The sequence below is a fragment of the Kogia breviceps genome, chromosome 12 (genome assembly GCF_026419965.1).
Source record: "Kogia breviceps isolate mKogBre1 chromosome 12, mKogBre1 haplotype 1, whole genome shotgun sequence".
Taxonomy (NCBI): Eukaryota; Metazoa; Chordata; class Mammalia; order Artiodactyla; family Physeteridae; genus Kogia; species Kogia breviceps.
The window spans coordinates 93,729,030-93,753,500 of NC_081321.1; the positions used below are offsets into that span (position 1 = coordinate 93,729,030).

Sequence of the window (24,471 nt, forward strand, 5' to 3'; positions counted from 1 at the left end):
TCCACTCAGGCCCCTGCATGTCCTTGTTCCTTCCAGCTGTTCCTCCCTATTCCCTCTTGCATATGACCTGGCTCCTAACTGTTTCTTTCAGCCATTCTTGATAAAATCCAAATTGCCCGAACAGTGGCAGCTATTCTGCAAGAACAATTCCTCCCTCTCAAGAACCATCCTTAATCTGAAACTAGCTGAACTCCAGCTGAGCGCCTCTTCCTACAGTCCTATTGTTAAAAAGAATGTCCTCTGAACCTGATATCTCCTCAAACTACTATTTCTTCTATTTATTGGTTAACTACACACTGCCTCAATTCCTTACTGTTTATTTGCAACAAGCTTCCATCATCTTACTTTACTGCAAATGGTCTCTTGGACTCCTTATTGCAAACCTCAGTGATCTTTTTCAGTTTGCACCTTCTCTCTCTCTCTCTCTGTGGAACATCACTGACTACCATTTTCTTCTTGAAACTTTCCTTATGCTTAGCATCCACAACCAGATATCCTCTTACTTTGTCTGTCTCTATTGATTCGTCTTTTTAGTCCCTCTTCCTAGACATAGGCACACCCCAAAGTTATGTTCTCAGTTCTCTTCTCTTCTCTCTATGTAAGTTCTCTTGCCTCCCCCTGGCTATTTCATCCAAATCCTTGGCCCTACCCCTTTCTCAAGCTGAGTCCAACATTTCCAACTGCCATAATGGATGTCCCTCTGTACCTCATATTCAAAATATTAAAATGAAACATCACCTTTTCTCTGAAACATGATCTTCCCAATTCTGTCATCATTATTCTCCTAGTATCTAGACAAACCTAAGAGTGATTTCCCAAGCCTCTCTTTCCTTTGTCTACCAAATACAGTCATCAAATCTCATTACTTGCCTAGAATATTACAAAAGAATCCAATTTACACCCATTATCCAGCTTCAAGGCCCTTCATGTCTAAGACCCACCTTTCCAGTCTTGCTTTCTGAAATAACTTACACTTCAATAAAACTGCAATTCCTTTTGTTACCCAAACACGTTCTTCTCTTTTTCCTTCTGTATTTTTGTTCAATTCAGACCTTTTTCTTTATTTGAGACCATGACTTTGAGTGAGTCAATAATCTTCTAGCTATTAAGTTAAATCTTGGGAGAAGTAAGAGAATTAAAAACAAGTAAGATGTAATTTCCTCTCATGTATTTGTTTTGTCAATTTTATACCAAACCCATTTGGAGAAGTGAAACCTTTTTTTAAAAAAGGTGATTTGAGGGACTTCCCTGGTGGTGCAGTGGTTAAGAATCCGCCTGCCAGTGCAGGGCACACGGGTTTGAGCCCTGGTCCGGGAAGATCCCACATGCCGTGGAGCAACTATGCCTGTGCGCCACAACTACTGAGCCTGCGCTCTAGAGCCCAAGAGCCACAACTGCTGAGCCCACATGCCACAACTACTGAAGCCTGTGACCTAGAGCATGTGCTCTGCAACAAGAGAAGCCACTGCAATGAGAAGCCTGTGCACCACAACAAAGAGTAGCCTCCGCTCGCCGCAACTAGAGAAAAGCCCGCGCGTAGCAATGAAGACCCAACACAGCCAAAAAAAAACACAAAAAAACCCAAAAAATTAGGGCTTCCCTGGTGGCGCAGTGGTTGAGAGTCCGCCTGCCGATGCAGGGGACACAGGTTCGTGCCCCGGTCCGGGAAGATCCCACATGCCGCAGAGCGGCTGGGTCCGTGAGCCGTGACCGCTGAGCCTGCGCGTCCGGAGCCTGTGCTCCGCAACGGGAGAGGCCACAACACTGAGAGGCTTGCGTACCGCAAAAAAAAAAAAAAAAAAAAAAAAGAAAACTATGAAAAAGGGTGATTTGAACATAGAAAACAAACTTATGGTTACCAAAGGGGAAAGAGTTGTGGGGAGGGATAAATTAGGAGTCTGGGATTAACATATACACACTAATATATATAAAATAGATAACCAACAAGGACCTACTGCCTACCGTATAGCACAGGAAACTATACTCAGTATTTTTTAATAACTTAATAACCTATAAGGAAAAAGAATCTGAAAAAGAATATATATATATACATATATGTATATAAAACTGGATCACTTTGCTGTACACCTGAAACTAACACAACATTGTAAGTCAACTATACTTCAATTAAAAAATAAAATAAAATAAAATAAAAATTTCAGGGGGAAAAAGTGATTTGCAAACTCGACTAGGAACTGTTTTCCCTTGGCTTTTCTCATTATTGCTGGTTTACAGGGTGATCACAAAATGACATATTTCAAACAAATTCTCTTTTACAGTAACAGTACTATATCTCACTATTATGTTAGCAACTTGTTTAAATAAAAGGGTTACAAAGTATTTTCTGTATCAATGAAGATAATCTTCCCTCCTGAGTAGCCACCTGCTCCTGGAAGTTGAGCTGTCACTAGAAAGCAATTAAATTTTGGTTAATATTAGTAAGAGTGAATAAACTTTGTACAAATGCGTATGTAAATTAACATAGTATTTAGGCTGGTTGCAACTCTCGCCATGTAGCAAAGAATAACGATCCTGTAGTTTCTAAACAGCATACTATATTTTTATATTACTAACCAGTGGTAAGATTATGAGTATTCTGCCAGCATAGTAGTAATTCAACAAAGAATGTCAATATCTTTCACAATGGGACATATTCATGAAATTTAGTTCTCCTAAAGAAGTAGAATTTAAGTATCACTAACTTTTTTCTATAAGAAATAATCATAAATATAATTTATGCTACATAACTCATTTAAGTAACTTTTCAATTAATGTATGTCAAAATTTTAAATGCATTTTCTTTATATGAAGTAGTTAACACTAAGGAATTACTTTACATAAAGTACATACATTATTTCATTTATTTTTCAAAACAACCCTAAGTTTGGCACTATCATTACTCCTGTTTTACTGATAGGGAAAACCTGAAAGGTGAAGCAACTTGCCCAAGATTATGCAGCTATTATTGGCAGAGCTATTTTGATGCCAGAATCCCCTTATAAAACACTTTCCCATGCTCCTTCTACTTAGGTCAAAGAAATGTAGTGTGATGTCTTTATGCAAAGGGAGGTATTTTTGCTTATTTTGCTTTAGAAACATTTAAGTCTTTTTAAGTTCCAACCTTACTCTATGGAAAGTAAGGAATTCTAGGCCTCAAAAGAGTCTGTGACATTCTCATAAATACAATATAGAAAAGATAGAATGGGAAAAATCGAGACCATGAATGAATACCTCTCTCCACCAACACATTCATATACCCATTTACCTCCTCCGTATTTCCATTCAGGTGTTCAGAGTGCAGTACATACAACATCACCTCAAGCATCACACATTCAAAGACCAGCTCTGGTATTTGTGTAACCATGGGCAGTTTATGTAATGTCTCTGAGTTTTAGTTTCCTTGCAAGTTTGTTCAGATTACTTGAGACTATGTAAGTACCAGGCACAAAGTAGAATAGTAAGTGGTTGCTATGATTATTATTGTTATTGCTATTATTGTTGTTGTTACATATCCTTACCACAGAGGGTATGAGAGAGTTGGGTTTTTCCAGTTCGAAATTCTGTGAAATATAGAAAAAAAACATACATAGTTAATTTTTAGATATTTTCATAAAGAATAAATATGGCCTCAGAGTATGGTTTTCTTTTCCAACTGTCAAATCTCACACATAAAGTACCTCTGTGTCATGAATGGATTCTGCATATATGAATACCAGTAGTAAAAACAACTTTTAAAAGGTTTTCTTTTTCAGAACTGTCCTTTAGATAATAATTAACTTAAACCAAATTTTCCTTAGGAATAGTTATATAAATGAAAGTTTAAGACTCCACCACAGGAATGAGAGTCTGGGGTTCTCCCACTGACCTGAGATCCTCAGGGGGGATCCCAGAGGGATCCTCAGATTGGTGGTATCCCCTAGCTACTAACAAAAGCAAATTCCCTCCGGAAAAAAATGTCCCCACTCACCAATTTAGGCCTATTGAACTCCAACAGATTAAAATCAAGAAATAAGCTCACAAATATCAATGAATACAACAGCAGGTAAGCCATTAAGACTGAGAGTCAACTGAAATAATTAAACACAGATTTATTTCTCCAAGTCAACAGAAACATCAACACCAAAAAAACAAAATACAGGGACTTCCCTGGTGGTCCAGTGGTTAAGACTCCATGCTCCCAGTGCAGGAGGCCCGGGTTCCATCCCAGGTCAGGGCACTAGATCCTGCATGCTGCAACTAAGAGCCCACATGCTGCAACTAAAAGATCCTGTGTGCTGCAACTAAGACCTGATGCAGCCAAATAAATAAATAAATAAATATTTTTTAAAAACACCAAAAAACCAAAAAACAGATTTAGTTCTCTGAGGACTGAAAATACTGGAACTGTCAGGAATAGTATGTAACATAGCTATGCATGAACTTTTTTTTTTTTTTGACCACACTGTGTGGCCCGTGGGATTCTAGTTCCCCAACCAGGGACCAAACCTGGGCCCGTGTCAGTGAGAGTGCAGAGTCCTAACCACTGGACCTCCAGGGAATTCCTGACTTTTTTTAAAAATACAGGATACAATAAGGGAAGGGAAATCTATTCTCCATGTTCCTGAAACATGTATTTCTTAGAAATAAGATTGGTCTCATTATACAACTACCCTCTGAAGGTATGAGAGAAAAAAATTCTAATCTCTTCTATAGGAATCAGAGATAAAAAGATGAAAAATGCCAATAAAATTCATCTGTTAATGTTGGAATATATTTTAACTGCAGCCCAGAATGATCTTGCATTATGATAACTGATATTTCATCATAAGTTCCAAAATAGATACAATTTACAGTTGGCTACTTAATTATATATATATATGGGTGTGTATATATACACATATTTTTCATATAACACAATATTAAGGTTCTACCTACCTCCAAAAGCTTCTGTGATTGCCATGCTTTCAATTCCACCTCCTAGCAACTTACTAGAAATAGAAAGTAAGCTTTAGTAACGGGAACAGAAATAGAGATATCAAGAAAGGAGAAAGTGCTAATATCATTAGTATCATTTCTATCTATCTATCTTTCTATCTGTCCAACATGAACAGGAATTCTTGACTGAATAAATGGCTTCCCACCTGTTTAGATCACAGGTTATACTGTGTATGGGCAGGGGGATCAACAAAACAATTTATAAACCCTGTTGTTCTTAACTCCTGTGTACCAATAGGAAATGAGCTATGCAGGGCTTATATTTCAGTAATTCTAAAGAACTGTAGTGCGAATAAATGATTTTAGTTATTAATTGGGTTTTTCATATTGTGCTGGGACTATGTTTCTAAAAGTCAACTGAATATCCAATTTTTTTAAAATGTACTGAAAAACATGAAAAATAGATATTAGGAGAATCCAGTGATTGTCACCATGATTGGCTTATCTCACACAAACCAAATTCTATGAAGAACATGTCAGAATAGAAAATATTCAAAGACGTGACTGGTAACGCTAGCAGATAGAAGAATAACTGACAGATTTTGACAGCATGCACTTACCTGGTAATGCAGTGATTCAGTGCACTTAATACATACTCTTGATATGGAAAGACCTAGTTAATTAATCTCATTCATTCATTTAATGCAATGAATATTAATTATGACAATTGTGCTAAGACCTGGTAAGAGCACTTTTAAAATCTTTGTAGTTATTTATTTATTTATTTATGGCTGCGTTGGGTCTTTGTTTCTGTGTACCAGCTTTCTCTAGTTGCGGTGAGCGGGGGCTATTCCTCGTTGTGGTGCACGGGCTTCTCATTGCAGTGGCTTCTCTTGTTGCAGAGCATGGGCTCTAGGTGCATCGGCTTCAGTAGTTGCAGCAAGCGGGCTCAGTAGTTGTGGCTCACAGGCTCTAGAGCACAGGCCTAGTAGTTGTGGCACATGGGCTTAGTTGCTCCGTGGCATATGGGATCTTCCCAGACCAGGGCTCGAACCCGTGTCCCCTGCATTGGCAGGTGGATTCTTTTTTTTTTTGCGTTACGCGGGCTTCTCACTGTTGTGGTCTCTCCCGTTGCAGAGCGCAGGCTCCGGACTCGCAGGCTCACCGGCCCTGGCTCACAGGCCCAGCCACTCCGCGGCACGTGGGATCCTCCCAGACCGGGGCACGAACCCGTGTCCCCTGCATCGGCAGGCAGGCTCTCAACCACTGCGCCACCAGGGAAGCCCGGCAGGTGGATTCTTAACCACTGCGCCACCAGGGAAGCCCAAAAATCTTTGTAGTTTTTATTAGCATGACTTTTGGGACATGGTCACAGATTAGACAAAGTTTTAAGAGATGGATAATCTAACAGATTTACACTTAGGTAGTTTAAGAGAGCAGCTTAAATGTAAATTGAAGTAATGTTGGAAGTTATCCACAAATTTAGTGAGGGCTATGGACTTTAACGAGAAAAAGAAAAATCTAGATACTGACCCACATAAATGACATGGTGGAGAGACCACTCCATTTGGTGGGTTGGCCAAAAAGTTCGTTCGGGTTTTCTGTAAGATGTTCTGGAAAAACCTCAATGAACTTTTTGGCCAACCCAATACTTAGGGATTCTATAAACCTACCAACTATTAAAGAGAGTTTTATTGATACTTGGCCCTCCTCATCTTGAGAAAAATCACCCTGAAAGGCTATAGCTCTGGAGAATCTCAAACAAAATTTCTGGTTGATATGCTGAAAAAGTGACCCCAAAATTTAACTGAAAGGGTACCCCGAATTACTTGGGATAGCATAATTGTTCCCTAATGAAACTCAGGAAAATTTACAATTAGGTGCAGAAATAGTGTTTTTAAATCTAGGAAGATTTAAAAATGGAGACACAAATCAAACCCACAGATTACTATTTTCATATTAAATTTGGGAATAATATGTGCATATTTGGTACCTGAGAACTTTCAAAATTTAAGAGAATTTGACATTTTTATAATAACACATTAGCCTCTAATTGATTAAATGATATAGACCTGCAGTTTCTAAGTTGATAACTAAGTTTATACACAGTATTTGAACATTTAAGAGTGTCTAAGACTCACTATACTTATAAGTTTAATTTATTAAATTTATAAGACATTCAGATAATTGGAAAGATTTTAATAATTACACAGGTAAAGTTCTTAGAGGAAATATAATAAATTTATAAATATAATTTAAAATGTTTAAGGGAATTTAGTTAACCATATTAGAAAGGCTCGCTTAAAATTTGCCAAATTTATAAATAGACTTGCAGCTTAAGAAAAAATTACATAACGTTTAAACAAATAAAATATTAATTTAAAAAAACCTAGCTCCTGAGAAAGCTCACTATGAGAGCAATAATTTCTCTAAGCCGAATGGTTCTTTTTTTTTTAAATTTTTTTGCGGTACGCGGGCCTCTCACGTTGCGAGCCCAGGCTCCGGACGCGCAGGCTCAGCGGCCGTGGCTCACGGGCCCAGCTGCTCTGCGGCATGTGGGACCCTCCCGGACCAGGGCACGAACCCGCGTCCCCTGCATCGGCAGGCGGACTCTCAACCACTGCGCCACCAGGGAAGCCAAACTGAATGGTTCTTAAACCATGATGTAGTAGAGCAACTGGAGAATATCAAGTTGTCATTTGAATCAAGTTTTATTTATTTATTTATTTAGGCTGCACTGGGTCTTAGTTGCAGCACGTGGGATCTTTTAGCTGTGGCATGTGGACTTCTTAGTTGCAGCATGCATGCCTGATCTAGTTCCCTGGCCAGGAATAGAACCTGGACCCCTGCATTAGGAGCATGGAGTTCCACCCACTGAACCACCAGGGAAGTCCCGGAATCAAGTTACCTTGACCAATTTGTCTTGGACCAAAGACTTTTCCTTAGCTGTTACTTGAAAAAAAGTTCTGTGATCTTAAAAATTCGAGGCAATGCTCGGTTAAAGAGGTGTTTTATTTCACTGCAGGAATTCAGACCCTTTAATAAAATGTGTGAATCTCCAAGAGGAGAATATAGTATATTGCACTTCCCTATTTTATTCACTATTTGTTCATTCATTCAATTAGTCATTCTACAAATATTTATTGAACACCTAGTTTGTGTTAGAGATTGCTCTATGCACTTGGAATAAAGCAGCGAACAAAAGAGACAGAAATCCATCACTTCATGGAGCTTCTATTCCAATGAGAGAACAGACAATAAACATAAGTAAAATTTGTGGTATGTCAGTTGTTATTAAATGGTATGGATAAAAATTAGATCTAGAAAGGGGATAAGATGTGCAGAGGATGAAGATGGGGAGTTTTCAAATAAATTTTCAAATAAAGTGATCAGAGAAGGCCTTAGTGAGAAGTGGACATTTTAGCTAAGACCTGAAAAACCTGACAGCAAGTCATGAACATAATGATGAAAGAGTGTTCTGGGCAGAGGGAATGCTAAGTGCAAAGGCCTTGAGGTGGGAGTGTATCTGGCATGCTCTAGGAATAGCAAAGAAGTTAGTGTGGTTGGTACATAGTAAACCACAAGATGAATTAAAGATGAGCTTAGATTTGAGATTAGAGAGGATTTTGGCTTTTGCTCTGAGTGAGATGGGGAGTCATTAGGATGTTTTGGGCAGAGGAGTGTTATGATCTGACCTATGTTTTAAAAGGATTATTCTGGCTCCTATGTGAAGAATAAATGGTAGGGGCAAGGTGTAGAGGAGGGAAGTTAGTTAGAAGTTATTATTAATAATCCAGAAGAGATACTAATAGGTGTTTTAGACCAGTGAAGTAACAAAGGAGAAAGTGGTGAGAAGTAATTGAATTCATATTTCTTCTCTTTCTCTGTACACATATAGACACAAATAGAAAAAATATATATATATATACACACACACATATATATAAACTTTCTATTATGGACAATTTAAAACATACACAAGTAGACAAAAACAGTATAATAATGAACCTTCAGGTACCTATAACTCAGCTTCAAAAATTATCAGCTATGAACTCATGGTCAACTTTTTTTCATATAAATCTCCAACCACTTCCCTCTCTTTTCATATTACTTTAAGCACATCCTAGGCAACATATCATTTCATCCTAAATATTTCAGTAGGTATCTCTACAAGATGAAGACTCTTATTTTTAACATAACTGCATTACCATTATCACACCTAAAAAATTAGTAATTCCTTAATATCAACTATCTAGTAAGTGTTCAATTTTCAGTCTCATATGTCTTATTATCCATGTGTGTTTGAATCAGGATCCAAAATAAGATCCACATATTGGGATTAAGTGACATGTCTTTTAAATCTCTTTTAATCTCTAGGTCTTCTCCCTGATTCCATCTCTTTTTTTTTTTATTCCTTATAGTTTATTTGTTGAAGAAACTGGTTGGTTTTTTTTTTTTAATATAAGGATTGTTTTGTTTTTTAAATAAATTTTATTTATTTATTTTTGGCAGCGCTGGATCTTCGTAGCTCTGCTGTCTTTCTCTAGCTGCTGCGAGTGGGGTCTACTCATCGCTGCAGTGCGTGGTCTTCTCATTGCGGTGGCTTCTCTTGTTGTGGAGCAGGGGCTCTAGGTGCGCGGGCTTCAGTAGTTGTGGCATGCAGGCTCAGTAGTTGTGGCTTGCGGGCTCTAGAGAACAGGCTCAGTAGTTGTGGCACACAGGCTTAGTTGCTCTGCGGCATGTGGGATCTTCCTGGACCAGGGCACAAACCTGTGTCCCCTGCATTGGCAGGTGGATTCTTAACCACTGCACCACCAGGGAAGCCCGGGTGGTTTGTTCTGACTAAATATATTTTAAGGTAGAGCAGAAAGGATTTGTTAATAGATTAGAGTTAGGGTGTGAGAAGGGAAAAGAGGTGCTAAGGATGACACTAAGGTTTCTGATCTGAGGATCAAAAAGAACTCAGGATGAGGGAGATTTTGGGAGGAGCAGATCTGGGGCAAAGATCAGAAGTTTGGTTTCAGACCTGTGAAGTCTGAGCTGCCTAGCAGACATTCAAGTGGAGGCATATTTGACTATGAACTCTTTTTTTCTTGCAGTTTTTTGTGAGGTCAGGGTTTTGAGGAATACTTTGAAGAAATACTGCTTTTGTTCAAATTGATCTTGGCCACTGCTCTGACTTATGAAACATTAACTCTGCCTACTAAGGTAGAGAAAAAAAACCACATTCTAGTCAACTTGAATTGGGAAGATGATGGCTATGTCTCAGGAATCATAAGATGATAAATAAAAAGGGAAGTTAAAACTGCTGAGGCAGAAGAGCAAAACCAACACTGCATTATTTCTTCTAAAATAGTCACTCTAACAACTGATTTTTAAGTAAAACCAAAAGTGAAATGGAATTTCCTTCATCAGTGGAGAAGAAAAGGGAAATGAAAAGTTAAACTAATTTTTAAATGGTTTATAGATTAATATAGGCTGATTTAGAAACTACTTATATTTTGGGTCTGAATTTCTTGTAAGAAATTTAATCCCGTTTTTACAAGCAGTCTGGAATTTATTTGCTTCAGTTGCCTTTTGAGAAAAAAAAAAACTTCTGCAAAATAAGAAGCTATTTCTACTACTTATAGTCAAAATAACAACCTGGATAGAGGAAAAGAAATATAGTATTCCAAAGATTGTGCTTAGTGGTTATAAAACATATGAGATACATACTCAAATTCCTGGCTCCCAGTGGTGATATGGAAAACCATCTTCCTCTTCTCACTATACTCAAATGCAGTCAGGAATCCTGGTTCCTACAGAAAGACAAAAGAAAAAGTTCAAAAAGGGTATAAGATGATGGTTTTAATTTCAAATCCCACCAAAAGCTATATACTTGATTACCAGGGTCATCATTTGATATAAGCTACAGTTCATTTGTCTTTGAAGGCAGCACAAGATCATGGTTAAGAACATAGGCTCTTATTTTCAAATAGATAATGAACAAGGACCTACTGTATAACACAGGGAACTCTGCTCAATATTCTGTAATAACCTAAATGGGAAAAGAATTTGAAAAAGAATAGAAAAAATAGATTAATTTAATTAAATTATTAAAAAAAGACGGCAATGATGGCATTTCTTAGGACACCTTTGAATTAATAATGAAAACAACAACTCTCTGAGTAGCTGCCGGCAGCGTTTAGTACATATATAAGCTATATGAGTTACTGTAAATATGTTGACAGAATTATTCTTGCTCGCTTCCAGGTGACCTCTAAAAATTGTTCGCTATTCACTTGACCCAGAAAACCCCACAAAATCATGCAAATCAAGAGGTTCAAATCTTCGTGTTCACTTTAAGAACACTCGTGAAACTGCCCAGGCCATTAAGGGTATGCATATCTGAAAAGACACCAAGTATCTGAAGGATGTCACTTTAAAGAAGCAATGTGTGCCATTCCGACTTTACAATGGTGGAGCTGGTAGGTGTGCCCAGGTGAAACAGTGGGGCTGGACTCAGGGTTGGTGGTCCAAAAAGAGTGCTAAATTTTTACTGCACATGCTCAAAAATGCAGAGAGTAATGCTGAACTTAAGGGCTTAGATGTAGATTCTCTGGTCATTGAGAACATCCAGGTGAACAAAGCCCCCAAGATGTGGTGCAGGACTTACAGAACTTATGGTCGGATCAACCCATACATGAGCTCTCCCTGCCATATTGAGATGATCCTTATTGAAAAAGAACAGATCGTTCCTAAACCAGAAGAGGAGATTACACAGAAGAAAAAGATATTCCAGAAGAAACTGAAGAAACAAAAACTATGGTCCAGGGATAAATGCCGCCAAAAAAATAAATGCAAATAAAAGTAAAAAAAAAAAAGAGTTTAAATAAAATAAAATTTTAAAAAAAGAGTTATGGGGAAGTGATGGTGGTAATGGCTGCAACAACAATGTGAATGTATTTAATACCACTGAACTGTATACCTAAAAATGATTAAGATGGTAAATTTTATGTTATGTGTATTTTATCACATTAAAAAAAGAAATTAAAAAAAAAAAGGACACAGGCTCTTGAGCCACCCTACCAAGGTTCAAAATATGTCTCTAATACTCATTAGCTGTGTGATGTCAGGTAAACTACTTAATCTCGCTGTACTTTGGCTTCCTCTTTTGGGTCAAACGGGGATAATAGTGTTTCTTTCATAGGTGAGTTGTAAGGATTAAATGAGATATATTTATGGCATAAAGTAGAATGGTACTTTACTAAGTGATTCAGTTGATTTCATTCAATAGCATCATTTCCCCCAGCTCTAGAAGTTGGAAGGAGCACAGGAATTTCAGTTTTCAATATTCATGATACAATATTTTTCATGTTAGATATACTACATATTGGTTGAATTAATGAGCTACAGCTGATGCAGTGTTATAACTAGTGAAAATAGGTCCTGATGTGGTCTAATGTATTCCCCTCTTTGTTGTTTTATACTATGACAGTGGTTCTCAAACTTTAGAGAACTTGAAGTGGGGGAAAAGCCCATGCTCAATCCTAATTCCATGAGCCTGGGCCTCTGTGTTCTTTACAAGCCACTCCAGATGATTCTGATACATACCACTGTACTGTGAGGTTAACTGTCTCTCTCTGTCTCTGTCTGTCTCTCCCTCTATGTCTCAATTGCTCTTTCTTTCAGAATAAATAGCGTTAGTTAAGAAAGGATAAGACTCTTGGTGCATTAGTAGGTACATGAGAAGGAGAGAGGTTCTTTTCTTTGGTAATAGAATTATTTTCCAAAGAAAAGAAGACTAATGCCTAGGAGCTATAAAGTAGCAGTTTCCCAAACCCTGGGTACTGCTCTAGGGCTTCATTAGATACCCTGGCAGTTATGGAACTGACTTGCAGGTATACTGCCCAAGAGTACTCAGAAGGTAAAGCAACTGAGCTGTGTTCAGAGCCGTTCACTTGGGTCCTCTCCAAGCTCAGGACCACATTGCATCACTCTCATGCCTCGACTGCCTCTGGGGAAGGAAACCAGATGGCTGTCAGTGAAGAGACTTTCTAGGCCTTGGTGGGAATGAGAGCCTCACATACACATGTAGAAATGGAGAAGCCTGCTCTTCTGCAAAGAGGGAGACTTTGTCTTTCTGCATATTCTTATTTCCAGAGCTGGTGCTTCCAGTGGCCCCCAAAAGCTCTACACAAAAGCTTGGGTCAAAGGCATGTGTTTTTGCATGGAGCCTCTCAGCTGCATAGGTCTCTTGTGTTCTGTGGGCCCAGCTACAGGTATAGGTTTCACTTAGCTTTAAGCTCAGGTGCCTCAGTGAGCACATTCTTGGTCATATCTATCTTAACTGCACACATGTAGACCCAGCCACTGCTGTTGTTTTCAAACGCAATGCTTTCTTATCAAATGCCTATAGCAGGAGAGAGCAACTTCTTTTTTGCTGAGCACTTCACAACAGCCATAGATACAATGTTTGAGGAGATAAGACAAAAATAAGGAGGAGGAAGATAAAAAATATGAAAAGGAGGGAATTCCCTGGCAGTCCAGTGGCTAGAACTTGGTGCTCTCACTGCCCAGGGGCCCAGGTTCAATCTCTGGTGCCGGAACTAGGATCCTGCAAGTCATGTGACATGGCCAAAAAAAGAAAAAGAAAAGGAGAAGGAAAGGCAGAGACACAGAAAGGGAAAAAAGTAATATAAAGGGAGACAAAAAGAAAAGTTTTGGTAAAAAATAATTACCTTCATAGTTTTCCAGGTCTCTTAACCCCTGTCTCATTCTTTCAGAAATTAATTGCTTTGAAACCGACATGATGAAAAGTTAACCTGGGGCGTATAATATCTTGTGATCTACAGGAACTCAGAGTTCTCACAATAGTTTCTAGTGTACATAATGAGAAAGGCTACAGAGACTCACAGGGCCCTTCTAAGCTAACACAAAGAATGGATTTTGCTTACAATAAGCTTGTTGGCTGCTTCTTTAATCTTGTCCACTTTTGCTTCTGAGAGCCCTTTGACATTGCATAGCGCTCTTCTTGTTGTCATTTGTATCCCTTTGATGGTACAGATGCCTACTGACTTCAGTTTCTTAATGTCAGCCACATTCTGTAAGTAAAAGAATGGGTGCAGCAGATTGAGAAAATGCCAGCCTGAAAGGCTCCCATACTATGTCATGTGCTTTTGTGTCCATCTACTTCCATCATGATGCCAATTTTATACAAGCAGCCAGGTGGAACCCACCCACCATGTAGCCAAATGTTCTGGAAATATCTGAGTAGAACATACCCAGCATGATGCCAAATGTTCTGGCTGTGCCCTGATTTCCCAAGAATGTTAGTGAGACCATGGCAATGTAACAAGGAATTCAAAAGAAAAGTCTGTTGGTAGGAGAGCTAACAAATTTATCACACGTTCACCCCCTCAGTTCAGCGCCTTCCTTCTACAGAACTTCATTACCAAAATGTTCTTTAAAATTTTTTTTAAGATTTTTTTTCTTTACCCTTGGAGAATGCAAATAACTATATAACCAAAAGACCAGGATTTTCTCTTGCTCCAATTTTCTACATTCAACTGAAAAAGATTAAATGTGAGGGCTTCAAAGGGTAATGTCAGAGAAGTTTTACTGCCAACTGGTTGCTATTGAAATTCATCTAGCTAGTTACTTAAAGTCTTGATTTCTGTCAACGTCATTTAATCACATGACACAGAAGGTGAATTTTCTGTTGAATGAGAACAGTAGATAGCTCTGAATGCCTCCAGCTGGACCAGTGGTTCTCAACTGGGGGCAATTTTGCCCCCTGGGGACACTTGACAATATCTGGAGAAATTTTTGGTTGTCACATCTAGAGAGTTGCTACTGGCATATAGTGAGTGGTTAGGAGTCAGGGATGCTGCTACACACCCTAAAATGCACAGGACAGTCTCCCACAACAAAGAATTACCCAGTCCCAAATGTCAATAGTCAAGCCCAAGAAACTCTAAAATGGACAATTTCACACAGCGTTGAAAAAATACTTACAATTCCATGTTTTTGTAACAGGTCAATGTCTTGAAACAAAGATTCCTAAAGGACATGGGACAGAAAAAAAAGGAGTGTTGATTCTTCATATCCAACTCTTTTCATATATTTTAAAGAGTTAATTTGTATTATGAGTCACTCCAAAATGCCTCAAATTCCTGAGGTAGGATCAATAATGCTTTTTCAAGCACATTGTTACATATTTAAAAGAAGTGCCAACACTGAAAGCACTGCGAAGCCCAACAGGCGCCCGTGATCTTAGTTCCCCGACCAGGGATCGAACCCGAGTCTCCTGTAGTGGACGCACGGAGTCCTAACCACCGGACCACCAGAGAAGTCCCATGGTCTCCCCAGATTTTTAAGACCTTAATCCAAAAGAGTGGAGCAGCACAATCTATTTTTAAATATGTTTTCTCAATCTTCTTCCCCACCAGACCGTGTACTCCTTCCTCTGCTATTCAGTACCAGTAAGCATAGGTACCAGTATGGCCATAACAGTTGTTAAATTATTAAAATACTTTCATGCCAGCTGCTAAGTAGCTAATCTTAGCACCCCTTGCCAAACAAGTTGTTACATATTTGTAATATTGCCTCTCTCCAGAACTATGTTTTATTTCTAATCTCAGTTTCTAAAAATAGTAGTTAACAGAGAAGGAACTTCATTTTTGTAGAATGACTGAGTGTCTACATATCTTTCAACATTCTAGCCATACTTCTTCCTCTTGGAATCCTGGTTCTTCCAGCACAACTTGATCCTCCTTCATAATGAAAGGTGAACAGCAGAAAAATAATCAATTCTGGAAAAAAGAAATATTCAGAAGTAGTCATAGATCATATAGTACAGAATCCTTTGCCCATAGACCTTGATTTCATTTCAGATATCAAGGACCAGAAGGACAATTAGAAAAATATTTAGTTTGGAACAACTGGGCTGGCCTATCTTCTTTCTCCAAGCCTGTGGCATTATGTCTTTTGTTGGTGTATGTGGGAATGGGGACTTCCTTTCTTTTCTCTTTCCTCAAAACTGGCCACTTTGTATCATCTTTCAATTTCCTATAGCACAAGTAATCATGACTAATAATATCTTTTTTGCCTTGGAATGTTATTTAGAAGTAGAATATTAGAATTCCATATTGTTATTAAACTTTCATGTTGGTTAACAACACTCTAAGAACTTTGGCCCTAAGTCAATCTTCCTTGTATTCTCCCTGGCACCTAGAACTTAGTCTATCCTCAAAAAAAAGATATATATTTTTTTCTCATATATGAGGGATGACTTCCTGCTTGGGAATTATGAATGGGCTCTCTTGTAACATATATATTTTTGTTTAATAAAACATTAGATGTATTTTGTTTTATAGTATTTACTAGTTTCATGATGTATTTTTTTTAAGATTTAAAATTATGGCAGATACCCAATATTTAAACATGATAAAATATTAGGGCCAATAAGCAGATAAAGAGTCTGATTTAACACTGTAGCAGTTGTTTTAAGATCTCAGGAATCTACAAGGTATGACTGTGTTCATTAGAAAATGTGGTCGAAGTAATGAGTTTTCTTGGTCTATTCCATCTCTTCGTTTAACACCAAATTCGGGTTGGGGCCCGGCCCATTAGGGGGACAAACTGCTAAGGAAGAGGTATGGTCGCTACTACCTAGTACCTCTGAACAGCAAAGTATTCGAGGCAAATGAGGACAGTGGAGATGGAATCTTCTGGAGTACGGTCCCTCATTCAGATAGCTAATCATATGTATGATAACCCCAAATTCCACAGTGACTGTCCTTTCTTTTCTCCCTGATAAACAAAAAGATTGTTCTCCATCTATCTCAAATAGCAATTGACGGGGTGAACAGCTGAATCCAAGGTAGGGCTCCCGGACACCTCGGCTTAAGGCACCAGAAGCTGTCCCTTATCGCGGGGAGCGCGGTCCAGATCACCCTCACCGCCTCCCCCTGCCACCCGCCGTTCTCCTGACACCTGACTCCCTCATAAGAAGGCCAAGGAGGCCTCTTCAAAACTTAGGTCCGACTTGGTTTAAAATAAGGATGCTGGGGCTTCCCTGGTGGCGCAATGGCTGAGAGTCCGCCCGCCGATGCAGGGGACACGGGTTCGTGCCCCGGTCTGGGAAGATCCCACATGCCGCGGAGCGGCTGGGCCCGTGAGCCATGGCCGCTGAGCCTGCGCGTCCGGAGCCTGTGCCCCGCAAGGGGAGAGGCCACAACAGTGAGAGGCCCGCGTACCGCAAAACAAACAAACAAATAAAATAAGGATGCTGGAAATCCCTCGAGAGCACTGAGATTCCCTCCGGGGGCTGGGTTGGGGGCGGGACGCAAGAAGCCACCAGCCCAGGGCCCAGCAACGACAACCGAGTATGACCAAAGAAAGGAAGCCCTGAGTTTCCCCTCAGATTCTTCACCCGCCTTCCCTTTTTGCCACAAACTCCACTCGTACCCACAGTCTCCCGGGGGTTTTCAAGGTATCTGAATCCCTTCCGCCCCCCGCCCGGGCCTTCCAGTCCTCAGGGATTCTGCCTCGGAACCAGAAAGCGAAGACTGGCGTCCCGTCGCTGAGAGGTTTGGCGCCAAACCACTAGTTCGGGCGCGCTGCTGGCGTGGGCGGGCCCCGGACGGAGGGGCGGGCCCACCGTGGGTGGAGCGAAGAGCGAGGGGCGGAACCCGGGGCGGAGCAGAGGACGAAGGGGCGGGGTGGCGGGAGGGCCCGGAGCAACTTGGAGCAGCTAAAGGAGCCTCCGAGGGTGGCGCGCTGGGGTGAGGGGGCGCGCTGAGGTGGAGGGAGTGTGCTGAGGAGAGGGGCATTGGTCGGAGGGGAGGCTGGGGCGTCTCTAGAGCGGAGAGAGATGCTGAGGTCAGGGAGAGGACTGAGGTGGGGGCACTGAGGAGACGCATCGAATTAGCGGGTACTGAGGTGGGCGCTGAGGTGAAGACAGGCTGCTGTGAGAAAGAAGGCCCTTAGGTGGGGCGTGTTCTGATATGAAGAGAGGCCGCTGGAAAGGGGTCAGGAGGTGGCAGACCTTGAGGCGGGGGAGGGGTGCTGAGCGGAGGTGGCTGACGTGGTGACAGGTGACGTGCAGAATGCTTATCAGGATCCTCTGGTTAGGAGGTCGAATATGGGGGTCTTCCCCCCCCCACCCCCCCCGCTCAAGGCTTTTCTTTTCACTCCACGTTTTTCATATCTGGCTTCACAGTCTGTACCTAATACCTCGGTCCGCGTTCCTACTTTCTCTCCTTTCTCTGTGACCCTCTTACCATTTGCCACTCTAGTCTGTGAGTGAGGCACCCAAGGCCCATTCACGATGGAGAGTAATTTTTCTTCGTCTTAACTTGAAATTTTAAATAGACAACAGAAGCCAAACATATTTTGATCCAGCTTTTAAATAGAAATTTTAGGCCAGCCTTCATGCCAGCAGAACCATCTCTGGCAGCGTCATCCTCCTCCCCTTAAATGGAGACTGACTGTTGAGGAGAGTCATGAAACATTTGAAAGAGCATCTGTTGAGGTGGAGGCTGCGATGTATCTTGGATGAATATCTGTGCAAACAGTTCTTTGGGTTCAAGACCTAGTGCAGGGCGACCCTTTTTCTTCAGTGTCTGAATCTTTTTTTGCCGGAATAAATAGCAAAAAATTCCCACAATAGCAGCTGGCAGTTTGTAGGACATTCCCCTTCCCCCCAGGTGGATTGTTTAAAGAGCCGACAAATAACTGCCATAGTTCTTCAAAATCTGTTATTTTCCAGAAACATAGCCTGTCCATGTTAAATGGAAATTAATGCCCTTTTTTTTTTTTTTTTTTTTTTTTTTTTGCGATACGCGGGCCTCTCACTGTTGTGTGGCTCACGGACCCAGCCACTCCAGGGCATGTGGGGATCTTCCCGGACAGGGGCACGAACCCACGTCCCCTGCATCGGCAGGCGGACTCTCAACCACTGCGCCACCAGGGAAGCCCCAATGCCCATTTTTGACATGAACCTGGATAGTGATGAGAGGCTTTCACTTTGGGCCTCACCTAAAACAATTACAGTAACTTCTGAGCAACTTGTTAGATGGAGACATCAACTGTACAGAAGAGCTGCAAAGAGCACAGCAAGATGATTTAGGGAAATATAACATATGTAGTTTGGTGTAGTGACAGCTGGGAGAGAGAAATGTTCATAATACTTGAAGGTTGTGTGCAGTACACTTAAAGAAACTGAAGCGAGCTTGGTAATGACAAATTCGTGAAGTAAGTATAAAAATTTCGTTTGGATAGGACATTGATGGTTATATACAACTTTAAAATTAAAAAAAAAAAATCCAAAACCCTGGGGTAGTTCAAAAGTACACTTGAAGATCTTTCCACTTAAATCAGGACCAAAAACAAAAAAAACACTAGTCTTTAATACCTTACAAAAATTCTGAATATGACGAAGGTGGCATTTCAAATCAGTGGGGACATGAATTCAGTGAATGTGTTGGAACAAACTAGGTAGTCATCTGGAAAAAAAATAAAATTGTAACCATACTTCACACCTTATACCAAAATAAATTCCAGATGGATCGAGAAATTAAATCTGAACAATAAAATAATAAAAGTACTAGAAGAAAACATGGGAACATTTTTTACTATCTCAGAGTAAGAAAGTCTTTTCAAGTATGACACAAAACTCAGAAGCCGTAAAAGACTTATAAGAATGACTGTATTAGAGAAAAATCCTGCATGGCAAAATGCTACTTTCCTAGAGCGTGGCAAACCAAAGCTTTTGTGTCAATTAGTAACCGATTAGTAATTGTGTCAATTAGCTTTCCCAATTTCTCAAATCCTTCAGCGAGTCCACAAGGTCTCTACAAAATTTTTAAAATGTGTGTCATTTTATGATATTCTAAGAAATAAAAAACAGGCAGTGGAATTACAGGTGACCTGAATTTTAAACCATTACACTTTACTGCCCCTCTGTGGACAACCACCTTATAATCAAATAGAGGCATATAACTCCACCGTGTACAGCTGGGTAGCTTCAAACTGGTGCCTATGGATGTATATTCTTGGTTTCAAGAGCTCAAATTTGAGAAATGCTTTAGTACAGAACTAAAGAATGAAGGGTCATTACAAAAAGAGAATTTCATTGGGCATACCTCCCCTTAAGCACATTTATTTTTAAAAATGTTTATTGACCCTACTATTTGTCAGACACTGTACTAGGTGTTTGTTGCCAGGGATTCAACAACAAACATGATACAAACCCTAGTGTGGGCTATAGATAAGTTTATAGGCAATTGCAGTAGCGTATATACATATACATACATACATACATATCAGTCATTTGAGGCTTTTCTCATTTATTTAGATTTATTTCCAAATTTGAAAATCTAACTTTGGCACACAGCTACCCAGAGAGGCATGCTCACGACCGTTTATTTAACCAACATTTATTAAACACTGTTGGACCCAGCTCTCTGCTGGATATGGAGATAAAGACGGGTCTCTAGCATCTCAAGGAGGGATGAGTCTACTAGGGAAGAGAGATACAGAAACAGATAATAACACACATGGTGAGATAAGAGGGATTATACACACAGTTGGGAACCAAGTAGACCTCTCCCTAGGGGATCCTCACAGAGGTGGTGACCCTTAATTTGGGGCTGAGAGGATAAGTGAGGATTTGCCAGCTGGGCAGGGTGGGAAAGGCAGAGGGAACACAGAGGCTTATTTAGGGAGCCGCAAGTGGTTCTGCTGGAGTAAAATGTACTAGGGAGAAAGGAGCTCTCAGATGCCAAAGGTAACGTTTGTTGATAGCTAACACGTCACTTAACTTCTTTCCACAGTTGAACACATCTACTTCACACAAAGATACCATGAGGTAGGGACTATTATTATCTTTGTTTACAGATGATGGAACTGGGGCACCACAAGGTTAAGTAACTTGCCTAAGGTTCACAGTCTGGCTCCAGTGTTCAGGCTCTCAGCCTATTAATATGCTAAACCAGTATATGACAGATCTTGTATGTTCATATGTGATTTTATTTTCCATTTATAGAAGTATGATATAAGTACACATAGGCATGGCAACTATGCCAGACTTATAGTACAGTTCAGCCATTTACAAGCTATGTGGTCTTGGGAAAATTTATTTAAACCTCTTTGTGCTTCAGTGTCCTCAGGTGAAAACCAAGAATAGTATTGGTACTGAGTTGTGAGAATTAATGGGTTAAGATACTTGAAGTATTTGGGCTGCTGTGTGGAAAATGGATTGGAGGGGGCAAGAGAGAGGGCAAAGAGAATACCTAGGAGAACACTGTAAAAGTCCAAGACAGGGGCAATGGTAGCTTCAATCAAGAAAGGCCTCAGCTTGAAAATAGAGAAAATTGTACTTCATTTACAGGGCTATAAGAGAAGACAAAATAATCTGTAAAACTATGCTGAAAAGTACCTAGTCCCCAGCAATGCCTTTAATGTTTTTAAGTAAAATGTTATAATATCCCCATCACCCAACTTCAGCAATTTTCAACACATGGCCAGTCTTGTTTCACTTATACCTCCCTCCACTTCCTCCCTTTCATATTATTTTGAAGCAAATTCTACATGTCATATAATTTCTTCTGTAAATATTTCAGTATGTATCCCTAAAAGATAAGGACTCTTTTTAAAAACATAACCATAACACCATTATCACACCCCCAAAATAATAATTTTTAATATCAAATATCCAGGCAGCATTCAAAAAACCAATTGTCTCATAAATGCCATATATTTTTAAAATCTTGGATCAACTGGGATCCAAAAAATGTCTGCATGTTGCAATTTATTGATGCTTTTTGGGTCTTTTTTTTTTTTTTTTTTTGGTGATATGCGGGCCTCTCACTGTTGTGGCCTCTCCCGTTGCGAAGCACAGGCTCCGGACGCGCAGGCTCAGTGGCCATGGCTCACGGGCCCAGCCACTCCGCGGCATGTGGGATCTTCCCGGACCGGGGCACGAACCCGTGTGCCCTGCATCGGCAGGCGGATTCTCAACCACTGTGCCACCAGGGAAGCCCTTGGGTCTCTCTTAATCTATAGATTTCCCTCTCTTTTTCCCTTGCAACTTATTTGTTTAAAAAAAAATGGAGTCATTTGCTCTGGAGTTTTCCATAGCCTAGATTTTGCTGATTGCATCCCCTTGGTGTTAACATGCTTCTCTGTCCTTTGTATTTCCTATTATGATAGTTGCAGCTAGAGTCTAGATCAGACCCAGGTTTGATTATTTGGTAAAGACTATTTCATAGGTGGTACTGTGGTCTAACGTCAAGAGGCATTTAATGGCTTTTTATCTTTTGGGGATGTAAGCAGCAACCTAGATCCATTAATTCATTAGGGTTTGCAAAATGGTGATATTTTAATTAGGTGGAGTATTTCTAAAAGAGAAACTTCCCCTCATCTCTTGTTTGCTTACCTGCTAATACAGTTCATATGATAAACGCTGATTTGTTTCCTCTATTTGCTAGTTTTCAAAATAATGAATTGGTTTCCTAGTATCCTTCGATGGTGACCAGTTAATTTTTTTAAAGTAATGATATGAATGTATGGGTGAAAACATGTTTGACGTGCTTCAATCCATGGCTATTATTATTATTACGCTTAAATTGTCCCATCTGAAGCCAATGGGATTCTCTCTAATTTGGGTACTGAGTCTTTCTGACAGGACTCTCATCTTTGGTAGCTTCCTTGCTGTCTAGTATGACAAGATGTTCCACGTTCATTTCATGATTTTCCTGCCCTAGATCTGGAACCAGACACTTCTTCAAGGATCCCTGTATCCCTTTTAGTGCAAACTGTATTTCAAAACCACAGTCCAGGTCACTGCTACTTGGTCAGTCTTTATTTCTAGGGTATTTCAATGGACAGAGTTAGTAGGTTTCTTTTGTTGTTTGTCTGTTTGTTACTGTTTTAAAACTTTAAGGAGGTATAAATTACATACGAGAAGCTGAACATATTTAAATATTTTAAAGCCTGTATATGGTGTGTGAACCTGTGAACCCTTCACCACAATGAAGATAGTGAACATAACCAACATGCCCAAAAGTTTTCTTGGGTCTCTTTGTATTCCCTTCCATCTTCTTCTCCCCTCCCCTCTTTAGCAACTATTTGTTTGTTTTTAAAGATAAAATATATTCCCAATTCATAATCAACTCAAAATCAAGACTATAGGATTTTAACTTCATTTCTTCTAGTTTAACATCTGAATTTCCTTACTTCCATGCTGAGAATACTGGTTCTCAGCCACAGTAGGAATGACAGAATTGGGGTATTAAACAATTACTCATTTGCTTTATCCCACATTACACTTAATGCTTCTTAAATGTTAGTTCCCTTTGACACTCTACCGTCTCTCCACCCCCCACTTATAAAGGGCAAAGAATTCTTCACCATAACTTTCCCTTCTAATACTTACAAAGAACAGAGACAGATCTTTTCATCTTGAACTTCCTGAGAGGCCTATGGTTATGAGTCCTCAGTAATTTCTGGAAGGGGTCTGAGCAGGGATGGTCTTGGACCCAAGCTGTGCAAAGGAGTATCCTGAAAGACATGTCCTGATTTCCATGCTCAACATGTCCTGGTTTCAGAAGAGTATACCTTTTAACAGCAATAACAGCAACAAGAGCTGGTAGCAATTACCAAGTGAAATATGCTAAGCCAGGAACTTTGCATAAATTATCTCATTTAACTATCACAACAGCACTACCTTCCTAGGCAGGCATTCCCTTTCTGCATTCAAGAAAACAAGTTCAGAAAAGTCAAGTCACAAAAGCTACTAGGCCTAAGGTCATATATCTACTCTGAAGCAGAGCAGGGATTCAAAGCCCTGAATTTTCTGGGGCCAAAGTTTGAGCTCTTCCCTTTTACCCTTCTTTCATCCCTTTACCTGGGTAATGTTCTCCAAGAGGGTCACCTAGAATTACACTCAGGTTCAAGTGAAGATGGTTATCTTAACCATCTTATGATGGTTATCATAGGTCCCAAGAATATACTTAACTGCTTCTTGGTTCAGGCAAACAGCTATTTGTTTGATTTTTTCCCTCTTGGCTGGGTTGGGCAGACTGTTCTAACACAGACCAGGTTACTCCCTTGTGCCCAAAGGCCCAAATGATAAAGGCCAAGCCCCTCAGCCAAACTGCAGGTCCTTCTACACACTGGCCCCTGTACCTCTGAGCCTCAGTGAAGTCTCTCTGGACTTGGTTTTTCTTGGATTCCACACAAACTTCTAGCACAGCATTAATGCATTTATTGGTTTACACATCCTCCCCCTCTTCCAGACTGTGTGCGCTTTTAGGTCAGGGACTATGTCTTTATTCATCTCTGTATCAACAGGATCTGGTATGTGCCAGCATGGTATAGGATAGATACCTAGTGAATGCTTCCTCAACCTCCCCAAGCCCCAGTGTCCTCCTAGGAGAAATGGAGGTAACAACACCCACCCTGGGGAGAGAAGGGGGCAGGAGGGTTAATCTGAGATAATGTTTGAAAAGGATTTAGAGTACTTAGCACATAGTAAGTACTCAATAAATGATGTCTCCTATGATTACTGTT

The 24,471-nt window shown here is 40.1% G+C and overlaps 1 protein-coding gene and 1 non-coding gene across 3 annotated transcripts in view; one reads left to right on the forward strand and one right to left on the reverse strand.

Moving 5' to 3' along the window:
• DMC1 (DNA meiotic recombinase 1) overlaps positions 1 to 15,674 on the reverse strand; it is a 40,026-nt gene extending 24,352 nt beyond the window's left edge. The window contains exons 1-7 of one of the 2 annotated variants that reach the window (XM_059081873.2): positions 15,624 to 15,674; positions 14,911 to 14,955; positions 13,851 to 13,997; positions 10,630 to 10,712; positions 4,915 to 4,967; positions 3,519 to 3,560; positions 2,335 to 2,407 (exon numbers count right to left, since the gene is read on the reverse strand). In XM_059081873.2, coding sequence (XP_058937856.1) covers positions 2,335 to 2,407; positions 3,519 to 3,560; positions 4,915 to 4,967; positions 10,630 to 10,712; positions 13,851 to 13,997; positions 14,911 to 14,955; positions 15,624 to 15,674 — 494 coding nt within the window. The remainder of the gene's footprint in view (positions 1 to 2,334; positions 2,408 to 3,518; positions 3,561 to 4,914; positions 4,968 to 10,629; positions 10,713 to 13,850; positions 13,998 to 14,910; positions 14,956 to 15,623) is intronic. The other variant, XM_067008328.1, reaches the window with a different exon arrangement.
• Positions 11,021 to 11,086, forward strand: LOC131767504 (small nucleolar RNA SNORD58). The gene has a single exon (XR_009338714.1). It is a non-coding gene; the product is annotated as a small nucleolar RNA SNORD58 (small nucleolar RNA).
• Positions 15,675 to 24,471: the final 8,797 nt, after the last annotated feature.